General features: G+C 37.8%; 1 protein-coding gene across 1 annotated transcript; it reads right to left on the bottom strand.

The window, feature by feature from the left end:
- Positions 3620–7380, bottom strand: LOC104709653. Its single transcript, XM_010426227.1, has 9 exons — positions 7349–7380; positions 6894–7262; positions 6585–6785; positions 5610–6504; positions 5389–5510; positions 4885–4995; positions 4510–4764; positions 4147–4228; positions 3620–3829 (listed from the first exon to the last, which is right to left on the bottom strand). The coding sequence occupies exons 1-9, from the start codon at positions 7378–7380 to the stop codon at positions 3620–3622; spliced, it is 2277 nt and encodes a 758-aa protein (XP_010424529.1).

The following is a 22683-nucleotide window of genomic DNA, read 5'->3' as shown; positions in this document are numbered from 1 at the left end:
CCAATAACAGCCCCTAAGGATTCTTTGGCTCATCTTGAATCCATTCAGGTTGATTTGCTCCGATCACCGTCAGATTCCTTATTTAGAGAGGAGTTTGTAGAGAGAAAGAAATGGAATTTCTTAATTGCTTAGGAGTCTTTCTACAGACAGAAGTCTATAGTGCGGTGGTTGGCTGAAGGAGATGCAAATACAGCTTTCTTCTTCAAGTCGGTTATTGCCACTACAAGAAATATAGGTTTTGTTAGCAATAGAGAAATGCTATTATATGTCATTAATAACGATATCAAACGCTATGTTAGCGGCAGCTATAATAGGTCGCACACATATTATAGCGTTTTTGGGTTTGCTATCTTATTTTAAATATATGATAGCGTTTATTTTGACTTGCTATTAATTGGTCTTTCTTATGATAGCTTCTTTTATTAACGCTGTAAGTTCTATACAATAACATTTTTTCAATTTGCTATGGATGGCCTATTTTATGATAGCTTTTCGTTTTGACGCTATATTTGTTATATAATACTGGTTTGTATTTACTATTGATTATGCTATTTTGTGAAAGCTTTCGGTATTGATGCTATATTTGTTTCATTATAGCGTTGGGAAAGTGTTACTAATTGGTTTGTTGCAGCACTTACCAATCCAACAATTCATTACAGAATTCAAATTCACCATTCAAGCCTTAGATCAAACAGAAACAATAGTAGAATAAACCTGATAAGTTTTAACACAATATCACTTTATCCTTTGGCCATGCAATGAATGTCCCAATTGCATCTCCCATACATTCAATTTCACCCGACTGCCTCCAAACTGCGGCAACATTCACCTTCACTATGTCAACCCAAACCTTAACTGCATTAGGCCATAAGGGAACAAAATGAATAGTCTGGTATGGGTTGTCTGAAGCCCAACGTCCTTCAGCAACCACCTGATTCTTTCCGCTAATCTCCATTAACTTGCACTTCTGATTTTCTTTGACAATATCATTCTACAATATTTACAAAAGAAACCATTATATTATAGTTCGAATAACAGAAAAATAAGAGCCACTTTATACCATATGAAAAAGTACCTGAGAATTTTGGAGTGGGGACTGAGAAAGTGGTGGATTTATCTTTACAGGTGCTTTTGGAGTGTTAGAACCTTGAGATGCAGAATTTTTACCATTTGATGCAGTTTTAGGACTTGGTGCTTTTATAGATGATGTAGGAGACCTTTGGAAAGTTGATTCTGATGCATCTTCTAAAACACACTTATTGGCAGACCATGCTACGAATGACTTCACAGAGTCCCCAAGGTATCTAATTTGTGGCGTAGGCCTCCACAGGAATGTATCTCCTCCATGTACCACATCGACAAAGAATTTGACTGCATTTGGTCCAAGAGGGATATCATTAACCAACGCTTTTGGTTCATTACACTGCCAACAGCCTTCAGCCACAACTCCATCAGTTCTACCAGACCAGTCCAGCAGTTTGCACTTGTTCAAACAATCTGTTGTTGGGCTCTATCAAATGCAGAAAATAATAAACTCAAAAACCATAAGAAATATGGTTTTGTATAAGAAACTTTACCCTAAGAGGAATCTCTTCAGCATAAAATCCCATCTGGTCAATAAGAACACATTTACTTTCAGGCCATGCAGTCATTTCACCAACAGCTTGCTCAACATTAAACATACCTATTGAAGGTCTCCAAAGAAAGGCTTCTGTGTTTATTGCTTTCTCAACCAAAACTTTAACAGCAAAAGGGCCCAAGGGGATGTCATTCACGAAGTCCTTCGGATCAGATAATAAAAGAAGTTCCTCAGCCACATTTTCATCAGTACTAGACCAGTCAACCAACACACAATGACGACGTTCTTGCGTGTTAACACTCTACAATAATTTTATTGACAATGTGAGAATTCGTATGAACACAAATAACTAATCTCAAATCAAATTAGCTTACTCTGGCTCTTGCAGGAGCTGAGTTTTCACTAACTTCAGGTTCTTGCCTCTGTCACAAATAAAACAAAGTTAGAATAACATATAATAAAACATTGTATGAAGATATTTACAACTATGTGAGTTTAACTAACCTGTCTAATTCTAGCAATCTCGTCTTCCAATTCATGTAAACTAACTGATACTGTTTTTCTTCCATCTCAGCCATAAACTTTTTCTTAACTTGAAAACAAGCTAACTTGGTCTTACTCATGCTTCTACCCATTGCCCTCAGACGACCTGGATTATCAAGTCCTAATAGTTGTGCTAGGTTGTCTTCTAGTGGGTTTGTTGAATTTGACGAAGCAGCATGATCAACCAGTTGAGCTGCCTTCTTCTGCATCATTTAGGAAACATACATATATAGAGTGGGTAATTGAGAACAAATACTAAACGAAAACTCATGTGAGGGAAATTCAATAACTTACAAATTTCTCAGCTGCTTGGGTGTTCACTGGGGTTCCATTCTTTTTGGTACGTGACTTTACCCAGACCTTAAGCCTAGTCACTTGTGATGATTCTGAACTCTCTTGTTTCTGTTAAATAAATAACTCGGGTAAATTAACATGGTGGACTTGTATAGAGTTCTTATCATAATAAAGGTAATAGATGTTACCATATCTTCAGCCAGCATGACCATTCCTCTTCGGCTACAAGTGTGAGGTATTTGTTGTCGCCTTCTCTCCTTGTAGGATTCACTAACAGCTGCAAAGGCTAAGCTGGTATTGATCTTAACAAATTTACGCCATTCTGTTGGTGAAACATTCTTTGGTCGCAGATTCATCCTCTCTTGATTAGTAGATTTACTCCTTATCAATGAGACAAGTCGTGATTTGGAAGCCCTCCAAAGACATCCCATTTGCCCCATCACAACATTCTTCTGAAACTCTTCATCAACCTCAAACCTTGCCTATATTACATATAATTATCAGAGTTAATAATCAAAACATAACATATATAAAATATTGACATATGAGAGTGTAAAGAAGAAGGTGACCTGAACAGATTTCCACAGAACAGTTTTGACTTCGTCACTGGTTTTCCTACAATCATCAACGGTGACAGGAACATGTTCCCGCACTAATGGACCTAGATAAGACGACAACTTTACTGATCCTGGACCAATAGGCTATCCCATGTCATTAAAGTCAACTCTTTCACGAACATTTGGATCTTTGGCTATGTTTTTCATCTTAGCTGGACCTCTATGTTTTTTACGCTTAGGTGGATCTGCAATCTCATTCTCTTGTGACTGTTGAACCTCACCAACAGGCTCTTCCTCTTCAACACCCTCGTTAGGTGGATCTGCAACCTCATTCTGGACCTCGTTAGGTGGATCTGCAGCCTCATTCTGGACCACATTCTCCTCAGCAGCCACTCTTTCTTCATCACCTCCAACTGTCTGAGGATGCACCATACCCAGATATTCTGGCTCTTCAAGGTCTTTCTTCTTAGACTTCTTCGTATTCTTAGTCTTTCTCTTACCCATCTTAATTCACCTGAAAAATAACATAAACATTACTAACATGTCACTAAAGACAGTAAAAAACAATCAGATAAGATACATACACAGAACAAGACAAAAATACACACAAAGACGAAACCAATCAGACAAAAAGCACAAACTCATATCACACATATATGCCATCACATTCAGGCTGAGCATTTTGAGAATATTCTTCTTCATCTAACTGAACATCCATTTGAATAGTTGATGGCAATGGTCCAATATGCGCGTCCCCATCTTCTTCCTCTTCCTCACTGTATCTCCGTGAAGGACCTCTCAAGACAACAGACCAACCTGATTCATCACTCTCCTTTGAGTAAAATACTTGCTTAGCCTGAGAAGCCAATATGTATGGATCCCTCATAAAAGAAACTTGATTCTGATTCAAGTTAACTAGTGTGAACCCATCTTCTACTTTTACTCATTTACCTCTCACTGTCCATTGACACCGGAATAAAGGAATATAGAAGACATTATAATCCAACAGTATAATGTCTACTACTCTCCCATAGTATGAAAATAAATCAACAACTTGTGAAGTATCATTTGCACTCGCTCTACACACTGTTGTTGCTTCATAGAAAACCCCACTATTTTGACACAGCCTAGAAACTGAAGCAGTGTGAAACCATTGTCCATTCACTATGTAACCTGTATATGACCTAGCACTTGTCTGGGGACCATATGCCAACCATTTGAGTCTTTCGTCATGGTGTTATGAGTCAATAGGTATCTACATAATATAAATTAAATGAATAAAATATTCTTAATAAATCCCATGATCAGTACATAATATTAAGAAAGAGTAAGAAATAGTTGCCTGTTCTTTTAGCCAAGCTGCAAAATTCTGAGTATGAGTACGCCATAAAACTGTTGCATCGCGTCTGCATCTTGCATTTGAGTTTTGTAGATATTGTAGGTGCAAGCTTATTTAAAAGAAGTAAAGGAATCAGTTGAAAGTTTTAACAAGTATGTTATACAAATGACCAAATCAGTTATAATTTCACAACTTACTCGACATATGTGTCCACGACAGCCGAATTTTGAATGACAGCAAGATGTGCTATTTTCTTCTCCATATCAGATAGAGTAAATGATGTGGCTGTTGATATTGGACGCCCCTCCATGATAGAGTTGCTGTCATACTCAGTATTCCTATCTTGTTTTTCTTCTACACTTATTGTCTTCTTAAGAAAATCACTACAGAACCTCACACATTCTTCAGCTATATAGGACTCAGCGATACAACCCTCTGGTCTTGTTGGGTTTCTATCAAAGTCTTTTAGCACTTTCATATACTTGCATGCATCATGTAGTAACAACCAAGTTGAAATGCAGATGTTTAAAAGATAAACATAGTCTAAAATATAGAATACTAAAACACAATACCTCTCAAAAGGGTACATCCAACGAAACTGAACTGGACCACCTAGTCTAGCCTCCCTTCCGAGATGTATGACCAAATGAACCATGATATCAAAGAAGTTTGGTGGAAAATATCTTTCAAACATACACAGAGTTTCGACAACTTCAGTTTCAATTACTGAAATCTGCTCTCTATCAATAACTCGCTGACACAAGTGGTTGAAGAATGAACACAAACGAAAGATTGCAATCCTAGGACCTTTTGGTAGTAAACCTCTGAGTACAACTGGGAGGAGCTGTTGCATCAACACATGATAATCATGTGATTTGAGACATGTTACCTTACACTCTTCTAATGATACAACCCTTGATATATTTGAACAATACCCATCAGGCCCCTTGATGTCAGATAGGCGTTTGCAGAATATCTTTTTCTCTGTCTTAGATAAAGACCACGAAGCTGCTGGAAGATAAGTTCTTTTACCTTTGGTACTAGGGTACAAATCTTTCCTAATACCAAGATGTTACAGATCTTTACGAGTATGTAAACCATCCTTTGATTTCCCACAATGCAATAATGTTGAGACAATACTAGCAGCCACGTTTCGCTCAATATGCATGACATCCAAATTGTGCCTTATAGGCAGTTCCTGAATCATAAAAACAATTCAATCAAAACCAATACTTAAGAAAATTACTTCAAATTGATTCTTAAAATTACTTAATATAATAGGGTGCAAATAACATACCTTCCAATACGGTAGATTGAAGAATATTGACCTTTTCTTCAATCTGGACAACTCCTCTTCGTCTACATTCTCTTCTTCATCTTCCTTAGAGTCACTAGATAAACCCTCACTGTCATGTTCTTCTTCAACACATGGAGTTCTTTTTCTCTTTCTCGCAGATTCTTTAAAATTCCCGAAACTATTTTTGTAGTTTCTCAAGATATGGGAAATATCTTGACCAGATAAAATCCTAGACTTTCTCCCATGTTCTGCGTGTCCATCAAACCAAGCTTTTTTAACCCGATACCTATATGCTGGTGGAAGACCCTTTCTATAACGCATGTAAACATGCTTCCTGCCAAACTTAAGCCACATACTGTCTGTGTGTTTACCGCACAAGGGACAACCCATTTTTCCCTTCACTTTGCATCCAGCAAGATTCCCATAGGTAGGAAAATCACTAATGGTCCACAGAAGCATTGCTTTTAGCGTAAACACAGATCTACCAAATGCATCATATGTTGGTTCTCCTTTGTTCCACAAATAGTTTAGATCCACTATAAGGGGTTCTAAATAGACGTCAATACTGTTACCAGGCTGATGTGGACCAGGAATGAGCAAGATGAGCATAATATTCTCCTTCTTCATACATAGGTGTGGAGGCAGATTGTAGTTTACCAACAAGACAGGCCAACAACTATACTGACTATTCTTCATGTTAAACGGATTAAACCCATCTGTGGAGAACCCAATCTGCAAGTTCCTTTCCTCAGCAGCAAATAGAGGATATTTGTCACTCATTTGATCCCAAGTGACAGAGTCTACAGGGTGTCTGAGTTTTCCATCCTTGCTCTTGTTAGTAGAATGCCACCTTAAGGTTTTGGCCATTTCCTCAGACCTAAACATCCTCTTAAACCTTGGAATTATTGGAAAGTATCTTAAAACTTTCTGTGGGACACCTTTCTTTACTTCACCAGTTTCCTTGTTAACCTCTACCTTGAAGCATTGCAATGTGGACACCTATCAAGCTTCTTCAACTTCTTTCTGAATAGGCAGCAATCATTGATACAAGCATGTATCTTTTGATAACCCATATCAAAAGACTTCAAAAATTTCTTCACATCGTACAATGATGTATGTAGCACGTTGTCATCAGGTAACATCTCTGGCAGTGTCTCAAGTAGCTCATTGAAGCTCCTGTCAGACCACCCATTTTGTGTCTTAAGTCGAAATAATGAGACAATCGCTGATAGCTTACTATGGTTTGCACAATTTTGATATAAAGGTGTTTCTACGTTTGCTAACTTTGCCAGGAACGCATCTTCTTTCTTGTCCTCTCCCTCTACAATTTCAGAGAACTCATCCAACCCAGCCAACTCCTTATCTAAATACTCAACAGCTCTGTACAACCCATCAATCTCTTCATTACACTGATTTACTTTGCTATCACATTCAGAAACTGAGTAAACTTCTCCGTGATGGTACCAATCCTTACGGCACTTGTAGACCTCATCCATACCCCTGGTTACTAGATGATCAACAATATCAACCCATAAGTGACGATCTACATTGCGACAATCTTTGCAAGGGCAAATTATCAAATGATTGTCATCATTATCTGCACCCGCAGCCCGAACAAAATTCCATGCACCTCTCTCATAAGCAGGATCAAGTCTACAAATGAATGACAAGAAAAATCTTTATTAAATACCCCAAAACCCAGCCAACAACCAGAAATGTATAAATTAACATCGATCTACCTGCAAAGATGCATCCATTCCTTGTCCAGCATTATATGATCTCACCTTAAATAAAACCGTTAGAGCAACATATTATACTGTCACAACACTAACTATTTCTCTTACCAATTACACTATGAGAAAGAAGCAACAACCATAATTGAAATCCAAATAAAAAACACATCAAGCATAAACAGATACATAAACTGCTGAAACCATATCAATGTCATATCTCCACCAAATAAAATTCAATACAAAACTGAAACCACAACAATGTAATAACTCCACCATACATAACACCTCAAAACTGGATAGATAGAACTTACATGTTGTATATAATTGAGAAAAATGTCTAGCTTGTTAGATGGATATAACCTGTCACCAATAATGAGAAAACAATATCAAAACAAGTACACATTCCTGAATAAAAAATAAAGCTTCGTAGACATACGAGAACATATATGAAGCTAAATCAAATCCAAGTGAATTATAAGAGAACATATATGAAGCTAAATCAAATCCAAATCTCAAACGAAAATAAGATAAACAGCAAATCTAAAGCACAATCAGAAAAATTGTTACAAACCACAATTCTAAAGCACATAACCCTAAATCTCAGAACAAAATTGGTACACAACCCTAAATCTGAGGAAAATTGAAACAAACAGCAAATCTAAAGAACCTAACCCTAAATCTCGCCGTCGACGACAAAATAAATAACAGAACTAACACTAGAAAGACAAAACCTTGCCTCGCGAGATGAAATCGAGCTGATATGGAGAATGTAAGGACGAACTTATGGCCAGCGAGATGGTTTATTGCTTCGACAAGGACGAACTGATGCCCAGAGAGAGGATTAATTGCTTCAGTGTTGTCGCCGGAGATATCAGTGGAAAGAGATGAGGGAAGAGAGAAAAACACTTAGCGACACGAACTAGAAAAAAAAACATAAGTGTTATGTTATGTCAGTGGAAACACTCGAATAGGGAAAACCTACGCGTTTCGAGAAGAGGGAAAATGTACCGCTTAATGAAAATTTCCCCTCCAATGACAAAATGTCGCGATTTTAGTCTTTTTTTTATAGCGTTTTCATATCTTAGCGTTAGTATATTGCTATCAATAGAAACCAAAATCTCCAATTTTTCGTACATAGCACTTTAGAAAATAATGCTATCATAATGTGCTATCAATGTATAGTTTTTTTGTAGTGTGCTAATTAATATAGAATCTGTATCAAGTTTCTAAGGGGAGAAACATGGAGAATTGATATATAATTTGGACCAAATTAAGGATCTCCTAGTATCCTACTACCAAAGACTCTTAGGCTCAGAGAATGTGGAGGTGAGTCCCTTATCAGTGATTGGGATTAGTGACCTAGTCTCTTTCAGGTATGTCCTAGAGTTAGCAGCTCAATTGTTAACTCTTCCTTTGGTGGGAGATATTAAGAGAACAATAGTCTCAATGCCTAAGTCAAAAGCACCAGATCTCGATGGCTTCTCTATGGAGTTTTTATGGGAAGCATGGGATATAGCGGTCCAGGAGGTGATGGAAGTTGTCCAAGATTTTTTCACTTCTGGTCACCTCCCAAGAAACTTCAATGCTACCTCCATTACTCTCATTCCAAAAGTTCAAGGAGCCGATACCATCCCTCTATTCTGACCTATCTCTTGTTGTACTACTGTTTATAAGGTCATAGCTAGGCTCCTTAAGCAAAAATTGAAACTTTTCATCTTTGATGCAGTACAAGTAAACCAGGTAGGCTTTGTTCAAGGGCGACATCTTTGTGAGAATGTCTTCCTGATGTCTGAGCTGGTCAACAATTTCCGTGTCACTGGTCCCACCATCAGAGGATGCCTCCAGGTTGGTTTAGCTAAAGCGTATGATAATCTAGATTGTCAGTTTTTGGTTAATGTGTTGTTGGCCATTGACCTTCCTCCTCAATTTATCGGATGGCTCAAGGAGTGCTTCACCAATCCCTCATTCAGTATAGCCTTTAATGGCGAGCTCATAGGCTTCTTCCTGGGCAAGAAAGGATTACGTCAAGGGAATCCTATATTGTATCTGCTTTTTGTTCTTGCGATGGATGTTCTTTCCAAGAAATTGGATAAAGGAGCTTTAGATAGCAGATTTGGGTACATCCTCTCTTTTTAGCTCCTATGATTACTCACTTGAGCTTTGCGGATGATATTTGATATTTTTTGATGGTCAAGAATCCTCTTTGGAAGGCATGCTGGAGATCCTTGAGGAGTTTAAGATTGAGTCAGGGTTGGGGATTAACCGAACCAAAACGACGTTGTATCTGGATGGGGGTAATTTTAATGCCAACCAGTTAATAGCAAACAATGCGGGTTTAGCTCAGGGGTCCTTTCCAGTTAAGTATTTGGGAGTTCCCCTATCCACCAAAAAGATGTCTAGACATGATTACCAGCCTCTCTTAGATAAAATCATGGGTAGATTTAACTTTTGGACAGTTAAGCGATTGTCCTTTATGCAGTTGAATCAATCAGTAATTTACTCTACCATCATCTTTTGGGCTTCTATATTCATCTTGCCCAACAGTTCAATGGAGGATATAGAGTCCTTGTGCAATGCGTTTTTATGGAAGGTGTCACCGGACTCAGCAAGGGGTGCTAAAGTGTGTTGGAAGTCAGTTTGTACTTCTAATGTTAGTGGTGGTCTGGGGTTGAAAAGGTTGGCTCACTGGAACAAGATTTTGGGCCTTAAACTAATATGGTTAATCTTTGCAAATGGAGGATCTTTGTGGGTGTCTTGGGTGAAAAGAAATTTAATAGGCAACCAATGCTTATGGGGTATGAATGGTTCAACTATCGGAAGTTGGATATGGAGGAACCTCTGAAACCTTAGGCCCTTGGCTAGGCCTTTCATCGTCTGTGAACTTGGCTCTATGGTAACTTGCAAATTTTGGACAGATAACTGGACGTCTCTGGGTCCTCTGCTGGATATCACGGGTCCCTCTGGACCAAGAGTATCAGGTTTGCCTCTTTCAGCTGTCGTTGCGGATGCCATCTTTTAGGGGCAGTGGTGGTTATCCAATTCTCGAAGTCACAGTCCCATTATCGAATTGCTTAAAGCTTGCCTCTCATCCCCACCGATAATATAGTCTCTTAACGAAGCTGCAGACGATCAATTTCTTTGAAAAATTAGTGAAGCTCGAGCCTCCGATGTCTTCTCAACAGCGGCTACTTGGGATTATTTATAACCTGAAGGTGAAAAAGTGGATTGGTATGAATCAGTTTGGATCAAAGGAAGGATTCCTAAGCACTCCTTCATAGTCTGGCTCAACGCAAGGCATAGGCTCCATACAAGGGACAAGCTGGTAAGGTGGGGCTTATCAGTTCCCTCACAATGTCTCTTCTGCAGGAATCATGATGAATCTCGCCAACATCTCTTCTTTGATTGTTCATACTCCAGAGAAGTGTGGCAATACTTCCTCGATAAAGCTCAAGTCTCCTCTCCGGTTGGTTTCGAGGATAGATCAAGGTGGTTAAAAATCATGCTAGAGATAAGAACATAGCTCAAATACTTCAGCTAGCTTATCAAGCCTCGATGTACCTTATCTGGAAGGAGCGTAACTCAAGGCTTCACTCAGCCGTCTCAAGACCAGCCTCGCCTTTGTTATTGGAAGTCAAAACCATTCTCAGATTGCACCTGGGCCATCTCACACTCAAGCAAAGGATTACTCCTCCGGCTCCCACTCTCCTAGTCACTTGGTTTGGAGTTTTTCATTAATGTTGTTGTATAACTTTTGTAATATTTGTATTCCGTGTAGGTGTTACTCGATGAAGGAGGCACCGGTTGTATGAACCGGACTTTGGCTATTAATGAAATCAAGATATTGTTAAGAAAAAAAAAGCTAGTTATTATTATTGTCTTCAAAAGCTAGTTATTATTATTAATGTAAACTCTCTCATGCACTGAAATCGAGATAGCCGCTCATCTTAAAAAATGAGTCTTCTCCGGTGACAATTCTCCGACTCTATCTCTTTTTGAATGGCCTTTTTCCAGTCTTACGGATCTGTTAGTCCGAAAACTATGATTCACATTTCGCCGAAAACTATGATTCTGAAACTTCTTTTGTAAACTCTTACCCTCCTCCTGTTTGGGCAACCAATCTTGGAGTTCTCTTTTAATAAATTAAAAGTTTGGTTGGAAAAAAAAAAACAAGGAGATTTCTTTATTTTGCTTCCACCATGGTTTTTGGTGAGATCTTCCTCTACTCTCTCTCATTCCGTTAGTGAACCGACGAGATCTCTTTACTCTGCTTCCACCATGGTTTTTAGTGAGACCTTGCTCTTCTCTCTCTATTGTCGCCAGTCACTTGTAGCGCCGGTGAGAAAACTGACCAGATACTGAACGCTTACTCTTTCATGGTCGAGTGATGAACACTTGGCGGAGTACTCTCCTCCCACTCGATCCACCGAAATCACCAGATCTGAAGGATGTATCCTCTTCATATTATTATCACGTTGGGCTCCTCTCGGTCTCACTCCACCGAAACTATTTTCTGGTGAGATTTGTTTCTCCTTTTCATCGGTTGAATCTGTCACCGGTAAGGCTTTCTTCCGACGACTTTATATGTGTACATCGAAGCATCACTCTTCCGGAGACCTATGCTTTCCAATGGGGTTTCCATGAAGCCAACCCTCCGCCGCTACATAGCCTTACTTCTTCAATTTGGATTGCTCGCGGGTTGCTCGGCCGTGGGAGTTTCTCCAGCTCAGTTCTCTCTCTTTTTCGGCTCATCTTTGTGGCTTCTATTTTTTGTCCGTTAGTTTGTCGAGACGCCACAAAACCCTTCTCGGCTTCTATAGTCGATGGTTATCTTTTATATCTCAAAGCAACACTTATTATAAAGTCCTCTTTATGCAAAGAGAGAACCATATGGTTGTAATCCCTCTTCATAGAGGTGAAAGGCAAGTCATTTCTATTTTGCTGGATCCTCAGAATATTTGGTGGAATTGTTAATTTTTTTGTTGGTAAAAGAGAAAAACAGTTTGTGATTTTGTGAGATTTTTAAAGAATAATAACAGTGATTGTAGGAGATTGTTAAAACGAAAAAAATTGGGACCAGCTTCGTTAGGAAAAATGGCTCAGCGAAGATACTCACTACTCATGCTCCCACCACTTGCCTAGCTCCTTCGAGAATCTCACGTCGTTTTTATCACGAGGATGAGAAAAAATTTGTAATTGCATCTTCTAGTTCTGCTAATTCAATTAGCATTTAAAAAGTTTGTTTGAAAAAAGAGTTGCACATATCATGATACCCAGAAAATGTATCTATCAAATGCTTTTACGTTGTTAAGATTTGTTACATGGCCCTCTAGAAGGGATTCTTCGAGAAACAAGACGCTTATAAAAAGGCATCACATATATTTAAAAGGGAGAAAGTCAGAAAATGTTGCAGGAGTACTAAAGAAACCAGATTTAAACTCCATTCACACGACTTTTGTGGGCATGAAACCCAGATGAAGGGTAGCATAACGAGATTTGTATATAAACGATGTCTGCTGAATTGAAATATAACTGAATCATTTTTTGTGCTCGTGTTCCGTCATAACAAACAAAATAATTGAGGATTTTGGATTAAACTCCTCTTATGTGATTCACCTCTTCAATGTATGAATCTCTTGACATTAAGACAGCTTACTGATGAGTTCTCTTGCTCCCTCATGAATTGCTTTTTTTTTTTTTGTCCAAAGCATAACAATCTGAAAACCACATGGATGTTTTCTACTCCAAAATCGAAAGAACAAAAGGGTACCAGTCTCAAACGTCAAAAACAAATTGTGCGTAACTTAAATCAGGACAACATAGAAGAAAAAAATCACTCAAACCAATTGAGAACAGCTCAATACTTAAACAAAACTAAGTGGGACAACGTATTCCCTAAAAACTTATAGGGTCAAAAATTGCATCACCAAAGGTTTAGTATAGAAAAAAACAAACAGAAAGGGACAACTGCATCCATCAGTGTAAACATGTTTCTGATCACTTCAACTTCTTAAAGAGACAAGTGCTCAACTATTACCGGGAAGCATCAAAAGAGAGCAAGTAAGTGAAACCAATCAAAGCTCCAAACAAAAGTATAAGCTCATCTGAAAAATATTAAGAGGCAACATTTACGTGTAGAGCTTATCTTTTCAATCTATTCATCATGGAGAGTCGCTTCAACCTTGACCTAACAATATCCCCTAAAAGAACATTTGGAGCTTATCATTCTGTTTCTCAACTTCAGAAGAAAAAACAAGCTGAATAAGAAAAAAATGAGTTAAAATCATTTCATTACCAAGAACTTGTTGAGGAGTCAAACGCTTAGTGGGATCAGGTTCCAACATCTGCTTCACAAGACTCTTTGAGCTCGCTATTGTCTGTGACCAATGATCTCTCTTTAACATTGCAAGAGCCACACCATGTTCAGCCTCTACAATCAAGCATAGCCTTTGATCAAGACAAAGCAACGCACACTTTAAAATCAATCTCAATCTAGACATCACCACAATAACTGATCCAGTTAGGCAGATACATTACCTATTAAAGACTCAAAATCAAGTAGAGTTTAAATCTTTGAAGTTTGAACAAATTAAACACACACTAACATATTTGCTTGACAAAGAACATATCTAAAAACCAATTAAGTTACCCTAAAGATTCAAATCCAGAGCAAAAGTTTACATCTTTGACACATAACATATCATAACACTAACAGATTTTCTTGGATATTACAATTTCTGGATTTAGAACAGGCCTCAAGTTGATTTTCATAGAGATTAAGGAGGACAAGGATACCTTGAAACTTTTCAAATGCTTAAGTTTCATTTTCCGACCAGACAAATCAACTCGATCCTGTGGATGCTATGAAGCTTGTTGCAATGTACTCACAACCTCCCCAGCTTCTTCCTCCGCCACCGCCGCAACATTATTCTAGGTAGACTCGTAGATCCTCGCGAGCCAATTTGATTCCTATCAGAAAGATGAACATTATGCTCCAACTTGAGAAGAATTCTAAATCGCGTTAAAAATAAAAAGTTGTAATCGAGATGTTCCATGATTTTGTTCTGAGGTTTTCATATGCGACATTTGGACATAGGTCGAAAGAGAATTAGAAATAAGACGAATAAATTAAATACTCAAATCTATCGACAGAAAGAAGAAGAAGAACGATCGATTTTAACAATGAAGAGATGACTATCATGTGTCCACCTAAGATTAAAAAAAGCTTGTAACGCCCCGATCGCCACCTCTTAGTGGGTCTCATGTCCAATCTCAGTCCATAGGCCCACCTTTCTTAATGGACCTCACGTCCTCTCACTAGGCCCGTGAGCCCATCCATATTCGACGGTCGGTTTGCTACATCCGGGAGGCTTTAAAGACTTGTTACCGTCCCTACAAATCATCACATGATCTTTCTCTGTGTTTTGTCCTCACTTGCGCAGTTCCGACAGTCACTTCCCGGAAGGTCACTCATCCTAAGACTACTCCAGCATAAGCACGCTTAAATGTGGAGTTCTCTCAGGACCTTGGACCGAAAAGATAAGTGCACTTTGGTGACATAGGTGGCCAAATCAAGTCTTTAACCTCTCCGCAAGTCTCTGAAACCGGGGTGTCACAAAGGTGATCTGTTTTAATTGTTATAATTTGATTGGTTACTTATTTTAAATGATCTGTCAACACCAGCTTAAATGTTGAAGCTGAAATGTCAATTCTGGAGAGTAACGCATCCTGTTTTTATTGTATTGACTGGGAAAACTCCTATTGTTTTAACATGTACATATATGTGGCCGGTTGTTTTTTTTCGTCTTTTCTGATAAATTTCGGTTGACATATATAGTCTTTTGGAGGAGAACAATAAGACCAGTGTGCATTGATTTGTGATTTAAGATTCTCACATGGGTAATCGATTAATAAGCCGTTTTTTTTTATCTATCGACATTGCTACAATCGGCCGATTAGGCTTATTAGATTAACCGTTGGAAACTAGAAACACACATTTAATCAGTTGATCAAAAAAAGAGAAAAAAAAAATCAAACCAGTTATCAATCTAGCTAAATCAACATTAGTTTGATAAAATCAAAATCAGAATTAATTGTATTATAGGAAACCTTACTAAAGTTTTAGGGAATTCTCCTAAAATCTAGAGTATTTTTTATATTTCTCCCAAGAGTTACATCTACAATGAATGCAGAACTTACAAGACCTGTTACTGCAAGTGAAATTAAAGATGCAGCCTTCAGTATCAAAGGGGAGCGATCACCAGGGGCAGATGGCATGTCCAGTCATTTTTACCAACAATACTGGGACATTGTTGGATCGCAAGTTATCGACGAGGTCCAGCAGTTTTTTCAATCTGGTTCCTTACCTCCGGAATGGAATTTCACACAGATTTGCTTGATCCCAAAGAAGAGTAATCCCACCAGAATGACTGACCTTCGGCCAATCAGCTTGTGCTCGGTGGTGTATAAAAATGTGTCAAAGGTTCTATGTACCAGACTAAAGCGGTTCTTGCCTGAGATTGTATCTGATACTCAAGGTGCATTTGTCTCAGGACGGTTTATTTCCGACAACATTCTGCTAGCACATGAGATTGTCCATGCCCTTAATACAAATGCTAACTGTGATGAGGATTTCATTGTGATCAAGACTGATATGTCGAAAGCATATGATAGAGTGGAGTGGTGCTTTTTGGAAGAGCTACTGATTCGCCTAGGGTTTGATGTCAAATGGATACAATGGATCATGAGCTGTGTGCGGACTGTGTCTTATTCAGTGCTTATCAATGGTTCTGCTTATGGATTCATTAAACCGGGACGCGGTATTCGCCAAAGAGATCCACTCTCGTTGTTCTTGTTTATATTATGTGCAGAAGCCTTGGTCCATATCATGAATACGGCGGAGTTAGAAGGAAGATTGACAGGCATGAGGTTAACACCTAGTAGTCCATCTATTCAACACCTCCTTTTTGCCGATGATAGCTTGTTCCTCTGTCAAGCCTCTTTGCAGGAATGTTCTACGTTTCTTGAGTGTCTAAATCTATATGGAAAGGCATCAGGACAGGAGATTAATTTTCAGAAATCCTCCATAACTTTCGGTAAGAAACTGGATCCCTATATGTGTAGGTTGATTGTAGAGTTTATGGGGATTGAACAAGAAGGAGGTGCTGGGAAATACTTAGGAATTCCTGAGTGCTTCAATGGATCAAAAAGGGAGCTTTTGAGCTATATTACTGATCGTTTAAAATCAAGGTTAAGCGGCTGGTATGAGAAGACTCTCTCCCTGGGTGGTAAAGAAGTTCTACTTAAGTCAGTGGTAATGGCGCTACCAGTATATGCCATGTCCTATTTTCGTTTAACAAAACATCAATGTAAACATATCACAAGGGCTATGGCTGATTTCTGGTGGAATGAATGTGAGGATAAACACAAGATGCACTGGGTGTCTTGGGAGAAGATGTGAAAGGCTAAGTCGCAAGGTGGGCTTGGATTCAGAGATATTGGCAATTTTAACCAAGCGTTGTTGGCTAAACAAGCTTGGCGACTGTTGGAAAGGACAAACTCTTTGCTTGCTCGGGTTTACAAAGCTCGGTATTATGTATATACAAATGTTCCGGAAGCTAGTACCGGTGCTAGATCATCATATGCCTGGCGTAGTATTCTTTTTGGAAAAGAATTGCTTGAGAAGGGCCTCCTTACATCAATTGGGGATGGACTCCAGACACGAGTGTGGTTGGATAAATGGACCTTACAATATAGCAATGACAATATATCTCAATCTTAATGTCTCCTCTCTTATAACCCCCCAGGGGGAATGGAATATGCAGCTCTTGCAGGATCAATTTCCACCAGCTGATGTGCTTCGTATTTGGTCCTTTCCCCCGGATCCTGGGCTGAAGGACAGTACGATTTGGGCTTACACGCAAGATGGCCGATACTCTGTAAAGAGTGGGATCTGGCTATTAAACAAGTATGCGGTATCTTTAGTTCCTGTAACACCAACTACAAGGAGAGTGAGTGAGATTAAGGAGCAAGTGTGGAGTTTGAGGACAATGCCTAAAATCAAAATGTTTCTTTGGAGGGTTCTGTCTGGCGCTTTGGCAGTTGCTGATTATCTGAGGACACATGGAGTTAATGTGAACGAGAGATGTCGAATATGCAATGGAGGTGAGGAAACAATGTCCCATGTTTTATTTCATTGTGCTCCGGCGATGCAAGTATGGGATCTGCTCCACGTTCCTCTTCCGGCACAAGGATTTTTGGTCTCCATTTCTAACAACATTGAGTATGTGTTTGGTCTAATGCGAGATAGTGGTGTGGCCTTGAATGTTCGCAATGCTATACCATGGATACTTTGGGGTATCTGGAAGAGTCGTAACTCTGTTCTCTATGCGGCTAAGAGTACAGATGTAAATACTCTAATTGCTACAGCTATGGAAGAATCTGAGATATGGATCAATCAACATCAGTTGGCGTTAAATGATACTGGGTTAGAGATCAGACGGGTTAAGATAGCCAAGAGATGGTCTAAACCGGCGGTTGGTACTGTGAAATGTAATGTCCATGCCTCTTGGATCAATGACTCTTGCTTCTATGGTGGGGCTTGGATCTTGCATAATCATAATGGGGATGCTCTGTTTCACTCGAGGGATGCTTTCCGACCGACGGTTAATCGGATTGTTGCAGAGCTACAATGCATCTTCTGATGTTTACAAGGATTACACGATTTACATGTTGATTCCTGCGAGTTATGGACGGATTGTAGTGCAGCAATCTTGGTTGTGGGAAATCCAAAAGAATGGCCCAAATATCGCTCGATACTAGTCAAGATTTAAAGGGCTCTGAGGAACATGGAGAGGGTTACGTTTCATCTTTCAACCCCCAAGGCTAATAATGTGGCTCGAGACATTGCGTGCAGTGTTACTCGGGATGGTAGGTTAACGTCGTACTTAGCCCTGGGTGGACCATCGTGGCTCCATGACTGCTTATAGCTGGATCGTCGAGGCTGAGTGTCTTTATCTATTTTTCACACCTTAATCCCTTGGTTTGTTATTTCATTTTCTTGTTGAACACACTTTTTGCAATATTTGATGACGATCAAAAAAAAAAAATCATGGTACTTTTAGTAATTTCTTTTTTTAAACGAAGCCATCTTTGTTTTTAATTTTAAACTACATTTGAACCTGCGGTACACTGCGAGACTATATTTTTAAAAGTAAAATAAAAATGTAATTGTTTTAGTAGATTAACTATATGTATGAATATGACTAATGTTTTGTAAATTTTAAATGTATATCCCTTATATCTATATATTATTTAGGTTTACTGGTTTAAAAATTTAGGTTTATCTGTTTAAATTGTTAAATTCAAAATATAACCTTTGGTGTACCGTAGTACTATTTGTTTATTTTACATAATCGTAATTTAATAAACTCAATTAGATATGTTTAATATTCTAATGTTGATGATGTTAACAAAATAATGAATTGATGATTTACTAACAGTTAATGATATAATTTTCAATTTCTATTAATACCCAAACACAATTTTTATTCTTTGCTTGAGTAAGACATGCACGTTTTTCAAAATCCAAATAACTAAAAATGCAAAAAAAATATAGTTACATTAATTTTATGTATTTTATATTTTTATGATGATTGAAACCAAGTAAACTAAATAAATCAAACAAAGATGATAGGAAAATCGTAATTTTAATTTAAAAATATTTTTTTATATTTCAAACAAATTTTTTTAATTGTGTTTGGTTATAAGGATAGTAGATAATCAATTGAAGATATTTTTTAGATACATGTATTATATATAAATATTTTTCATATTCCATATTTACATTTGATAAACTTCCTAATCTATTATTTAAATCAATAGTACTGTATTTTATATAATATCTAGAAAATAAAAAATTCGCTTTAAAATATATTTTGAAAATGTTAATATACATGATTTCCAACTACATAGCCACATATACGAACTACCTAAATGTCATTTTAACTACACCAACAACACCCAAAAAAAGACGAATAATGCATAGTGACATACCCAAAGAACACGTTGTGTACTTCTTTTAAAACATTTATTAATAAATGTCGATAATTAAGGGTTTATAGATTGTAATTTTAATAGATTGAACAAAAACTAAAACCAAAACAATTAAACTGATCATACATAACCGACTTGACTCTCTAAGTAAACCGACCAGACCTCTCAGAAACCCAACTTGAGCTGGCCTCTAACTCTAAGTATCACGATTAAGATTCTAAATGCCAGATTTGGGAGTGTTTTATTTAGAGTTTGTTATCGATGTTAGAAAACGAATTTGAAACAAATTCGGATCAAGTCAAGGATTAGTTGTTTGGGTTAGAATTTTGAGTTGCCAAAGTATGTTACAGAAGATTCTGCATTTTGTCTTAATATTTGTTAGGCAAAATCGATACTTATTGTTTTTGGCCCATCATTATACTGTTTGGTGAATTGTTTAAATTTTAATTGTTAGATTTTAACTGTAAACTAATAGCAAACGAAGTGCTCGAGAAAATGCGTGAGATGACCGGTGGAGATGATCTAAGCGGCTTCAAAACCTTGGCATTTAAAAAAATTGAGAAAAACAAAAGTTGTTTTTTGCTTACTATTTGTCGATACGTGAGTTACCAAGAAATTCTAGTATTGCTTGTTTTATGAATTTACTGTGTTTATTTATATCCGATCGAGTATATCATAGAAAGACATAGTCAAAGTCAAGCACCTACAAGGGTTTCCATTAACCGAACATGTATTACAATTTATACTAAAATTTTAAATTGTTGCTAGCGTAACTAATACATATAATTAAGTTTCCCTGATCACATCATTAATATTTGACTATTGAGGTTAATCAAATGTAATGTTATGCGCAAGAAAATCCAATTACGCGTACGTACCTTACCTAACTAGAGATCATAATAGCTTTGTAAAATTTATTTTTAAAATGTACGAAAAACCGACCTTTCCTTATTGGTTTACTGATGCAAGATCGTTCAAGAAACATAATTGGTGATAGTTTAACGTGCAACTTTCATTCTAGCTAATATTAAAAATTGATGAATAATTATTGTAAATGCAGATTCTGGAACAACTCACTGTAAAGAACACGTCGTTGTGCCGAACAAAGCGTTGTATCAATCAGGAAGCTGCATCAGATCAAAGACGCCCGAGTTGCTGACATGGATGTGTGAGCTGACGTGGCAAGACGTTAGTGGATGTAATGATGTGTCGAGGAAAGTTGATGACTTGGCATTGAAGATAGAGACGAGATTTGTCTTGGAGATATGAAGAATATTCTCCACGACAAATAAGGAAAGGATAAGCTTGAGCAGTAAACAGTTTCCTTATCTTTGGAGATATGAAGAATATTCTCTACAACAAATAAGTAAAAGATAAGCTTGAGAGGAAATAGTTTCCTTATCCCTTGATACTTGGAGATTTGCCTTCTAGGGTTTGTCAAGTCATGTATATATATTCTAGGAGTAGGCTAGGAGCCAAGTTGAGCACTCTAGAATATTGATACAATTGTAAACTTCGAAGCCACAAAGATAAGGCTTAGAAGGAGTGTTCCCAGTTCTCTGTGACGTTAATCAGGGAGGTGATTAAGTGCACAAAGAATTGCTTTTTCTTTCTTTTATAGATAAAAGGAGAGAGGGTTGGTTTTCTTCTCTTAGATCTACACATGATGTTGTGTTAGATAGAAAAGAGAAAGTCTTAGATTCATTCTTAGTCGGGATCAATCCTATTGGGTAGAATAGGTTGAGTAAGGGCCGAGACAGAATTGTATCATTGTAAGAGATAAATTTTGTTAATAAGATTGAATAGAAAAGCGTTGGCTTGGCGCGTTCCAAGTGTGAATCAGTGTGTTGTGTGTCTCTATACCTTATCAATTGGTATCAGAGCAGACCCCTGCTAAAAGAATTGTGTATCTTTTCAACAGGTGAGATCTTGAGACGAGGTATGGAGAATCCACAACAGTTCGTTGATGAGAACAATCCACTGATGCTTGACGGTGAGCACTATGGTGATTGGAAAGCACAAATCAGACAGATGATTCAGAGTCGTGATATGTAAGCATGGTTCGCTATTGAAGATGGATGGTCACTTCCAACACTTACGAACATGAGAGGAGAAACTGTAATAAAACCCTGTAAGTTGTGGACAGCTGAAGAGAAGTTAAAGGGAAAACAGAACGCTGATGCGCTATCTACTATTTTCAGGTGCTTGCTGATGGATCTGTTCACGATGGTGCAAGAGTATATGTCAACGAATGAACAATGCATGAGTGATTGCACAAAGCTCTAAGGAGAGTTTGCTAGCTGCAGCACCTTCACTTCACTACAAGGTTTGATTAGTGCATGTGAGTAACAAAGGAGTGAAGATGAAGTCACACCTATGAGAGTTGTAAATGTTCTATCTTAGAAGATGATTCAAGAGATTGTGTAAATGGTAACTGGTACGGTGGGTTGATCTGTTGTCTAAAGATATATTTTACCAGCAAACCAGACATCTGTATGTACTTGCAAGCTGTGAGTGTTTTAGTATCACACATGCAAGCTGCTGAAATGATTGTCAAGTATTTCAAAGGCAAATGCGAAAAAAGCTAGCAGATAATTTAAGAGATATCGCTCTCTGAATCACCATGAAGGATCAAGTGACTATTGCCTTCTGGGAACAAAGCTGATCTTCTGCTACGCTCAGAAGCTTATTAAGGTACCTTGTTCAATTGTTAAATCTAAGGTTAATGCCTTGGGAACCTTTTTCAGCCACCAGATGAGGATCAAATAATTGAGAACAGCGTACGGTACATTCTTAAACCATGCTTCAATTTTGTGTGATAATTGTTTGTTTGCTAATATTGTTGTAGATCATGTACTAGATACTAAAATTAAATTACGTGACCCTGAATATCAGTTTATTCATAGAGTAGTTGTGGAGAAACTGATAGTAATAGAACATTAGAGCACTGATTTGCAAATTGCTGATTTGTTTACAAAACTATTGGACTTGGATCAACACATGATTATGAGAAAAAACATTGGTGTTTGTGAGATCTAATATGTTCTATGAGTTGTGTTGATCAGATATAGGGACATGCATCAGAACATGCCATGGAATTTCTAGAATGTATAAAAGATCAACACTTTGTTTAAACAAAGATTCAGCAGANTAGTGGAAAATAGCTGCCTGTCATGCCAATTCATATTGGGGATCTTGTAAAACGTTTTCGTGAAGGAGGAGGTCAAAGAGCTGAGGAGAGGCATTATTATGCATTCCATTCTGAAAGAAGTACCAGTGGTTTGTAAGTT

This window comes from Camelina sativa, chromosome 8, assembly GCF_000633955.1.
Source record: "Camelina sativa cultivar DH55 chromosome 8, Cs, whole genome shotgun sequence".
NCBI lineage: Eukaryota > Viridiplantae > Streptophyta > Magnoliopsida > Brassicales > Brassicaceae > Camelina > Camelina sativa.
The sequence above is the reverse complement of the archived record's forward strand: the minus strand, read 5'-3'. Positions and strand labels throughout refer to the sequence as shown.

Bases quoted from the DNA above. Each gene is read 5' to 3' on its own strand.
- LOC104709653 (XM_010426227.1), bottom strand. From the start codon at position 7,380: ATGCTGGACAAGGAATGGATGCATCTTTGCAG. The intron at 6,786-6,893 runs GTTAGCAAACGT...GTGGTCTGACAG, and splicing joins GAAGATGCGTTCCTGGCAAA to GAGCTTCAATGAGCTACTTG. The intron at 4,996-5,388 runs GTAACATCTTGG...TATGTTTGAAAG, and splicing joins TTACATACTCGTAAAGATCT to ATATTTTCCACCAAACTTCT.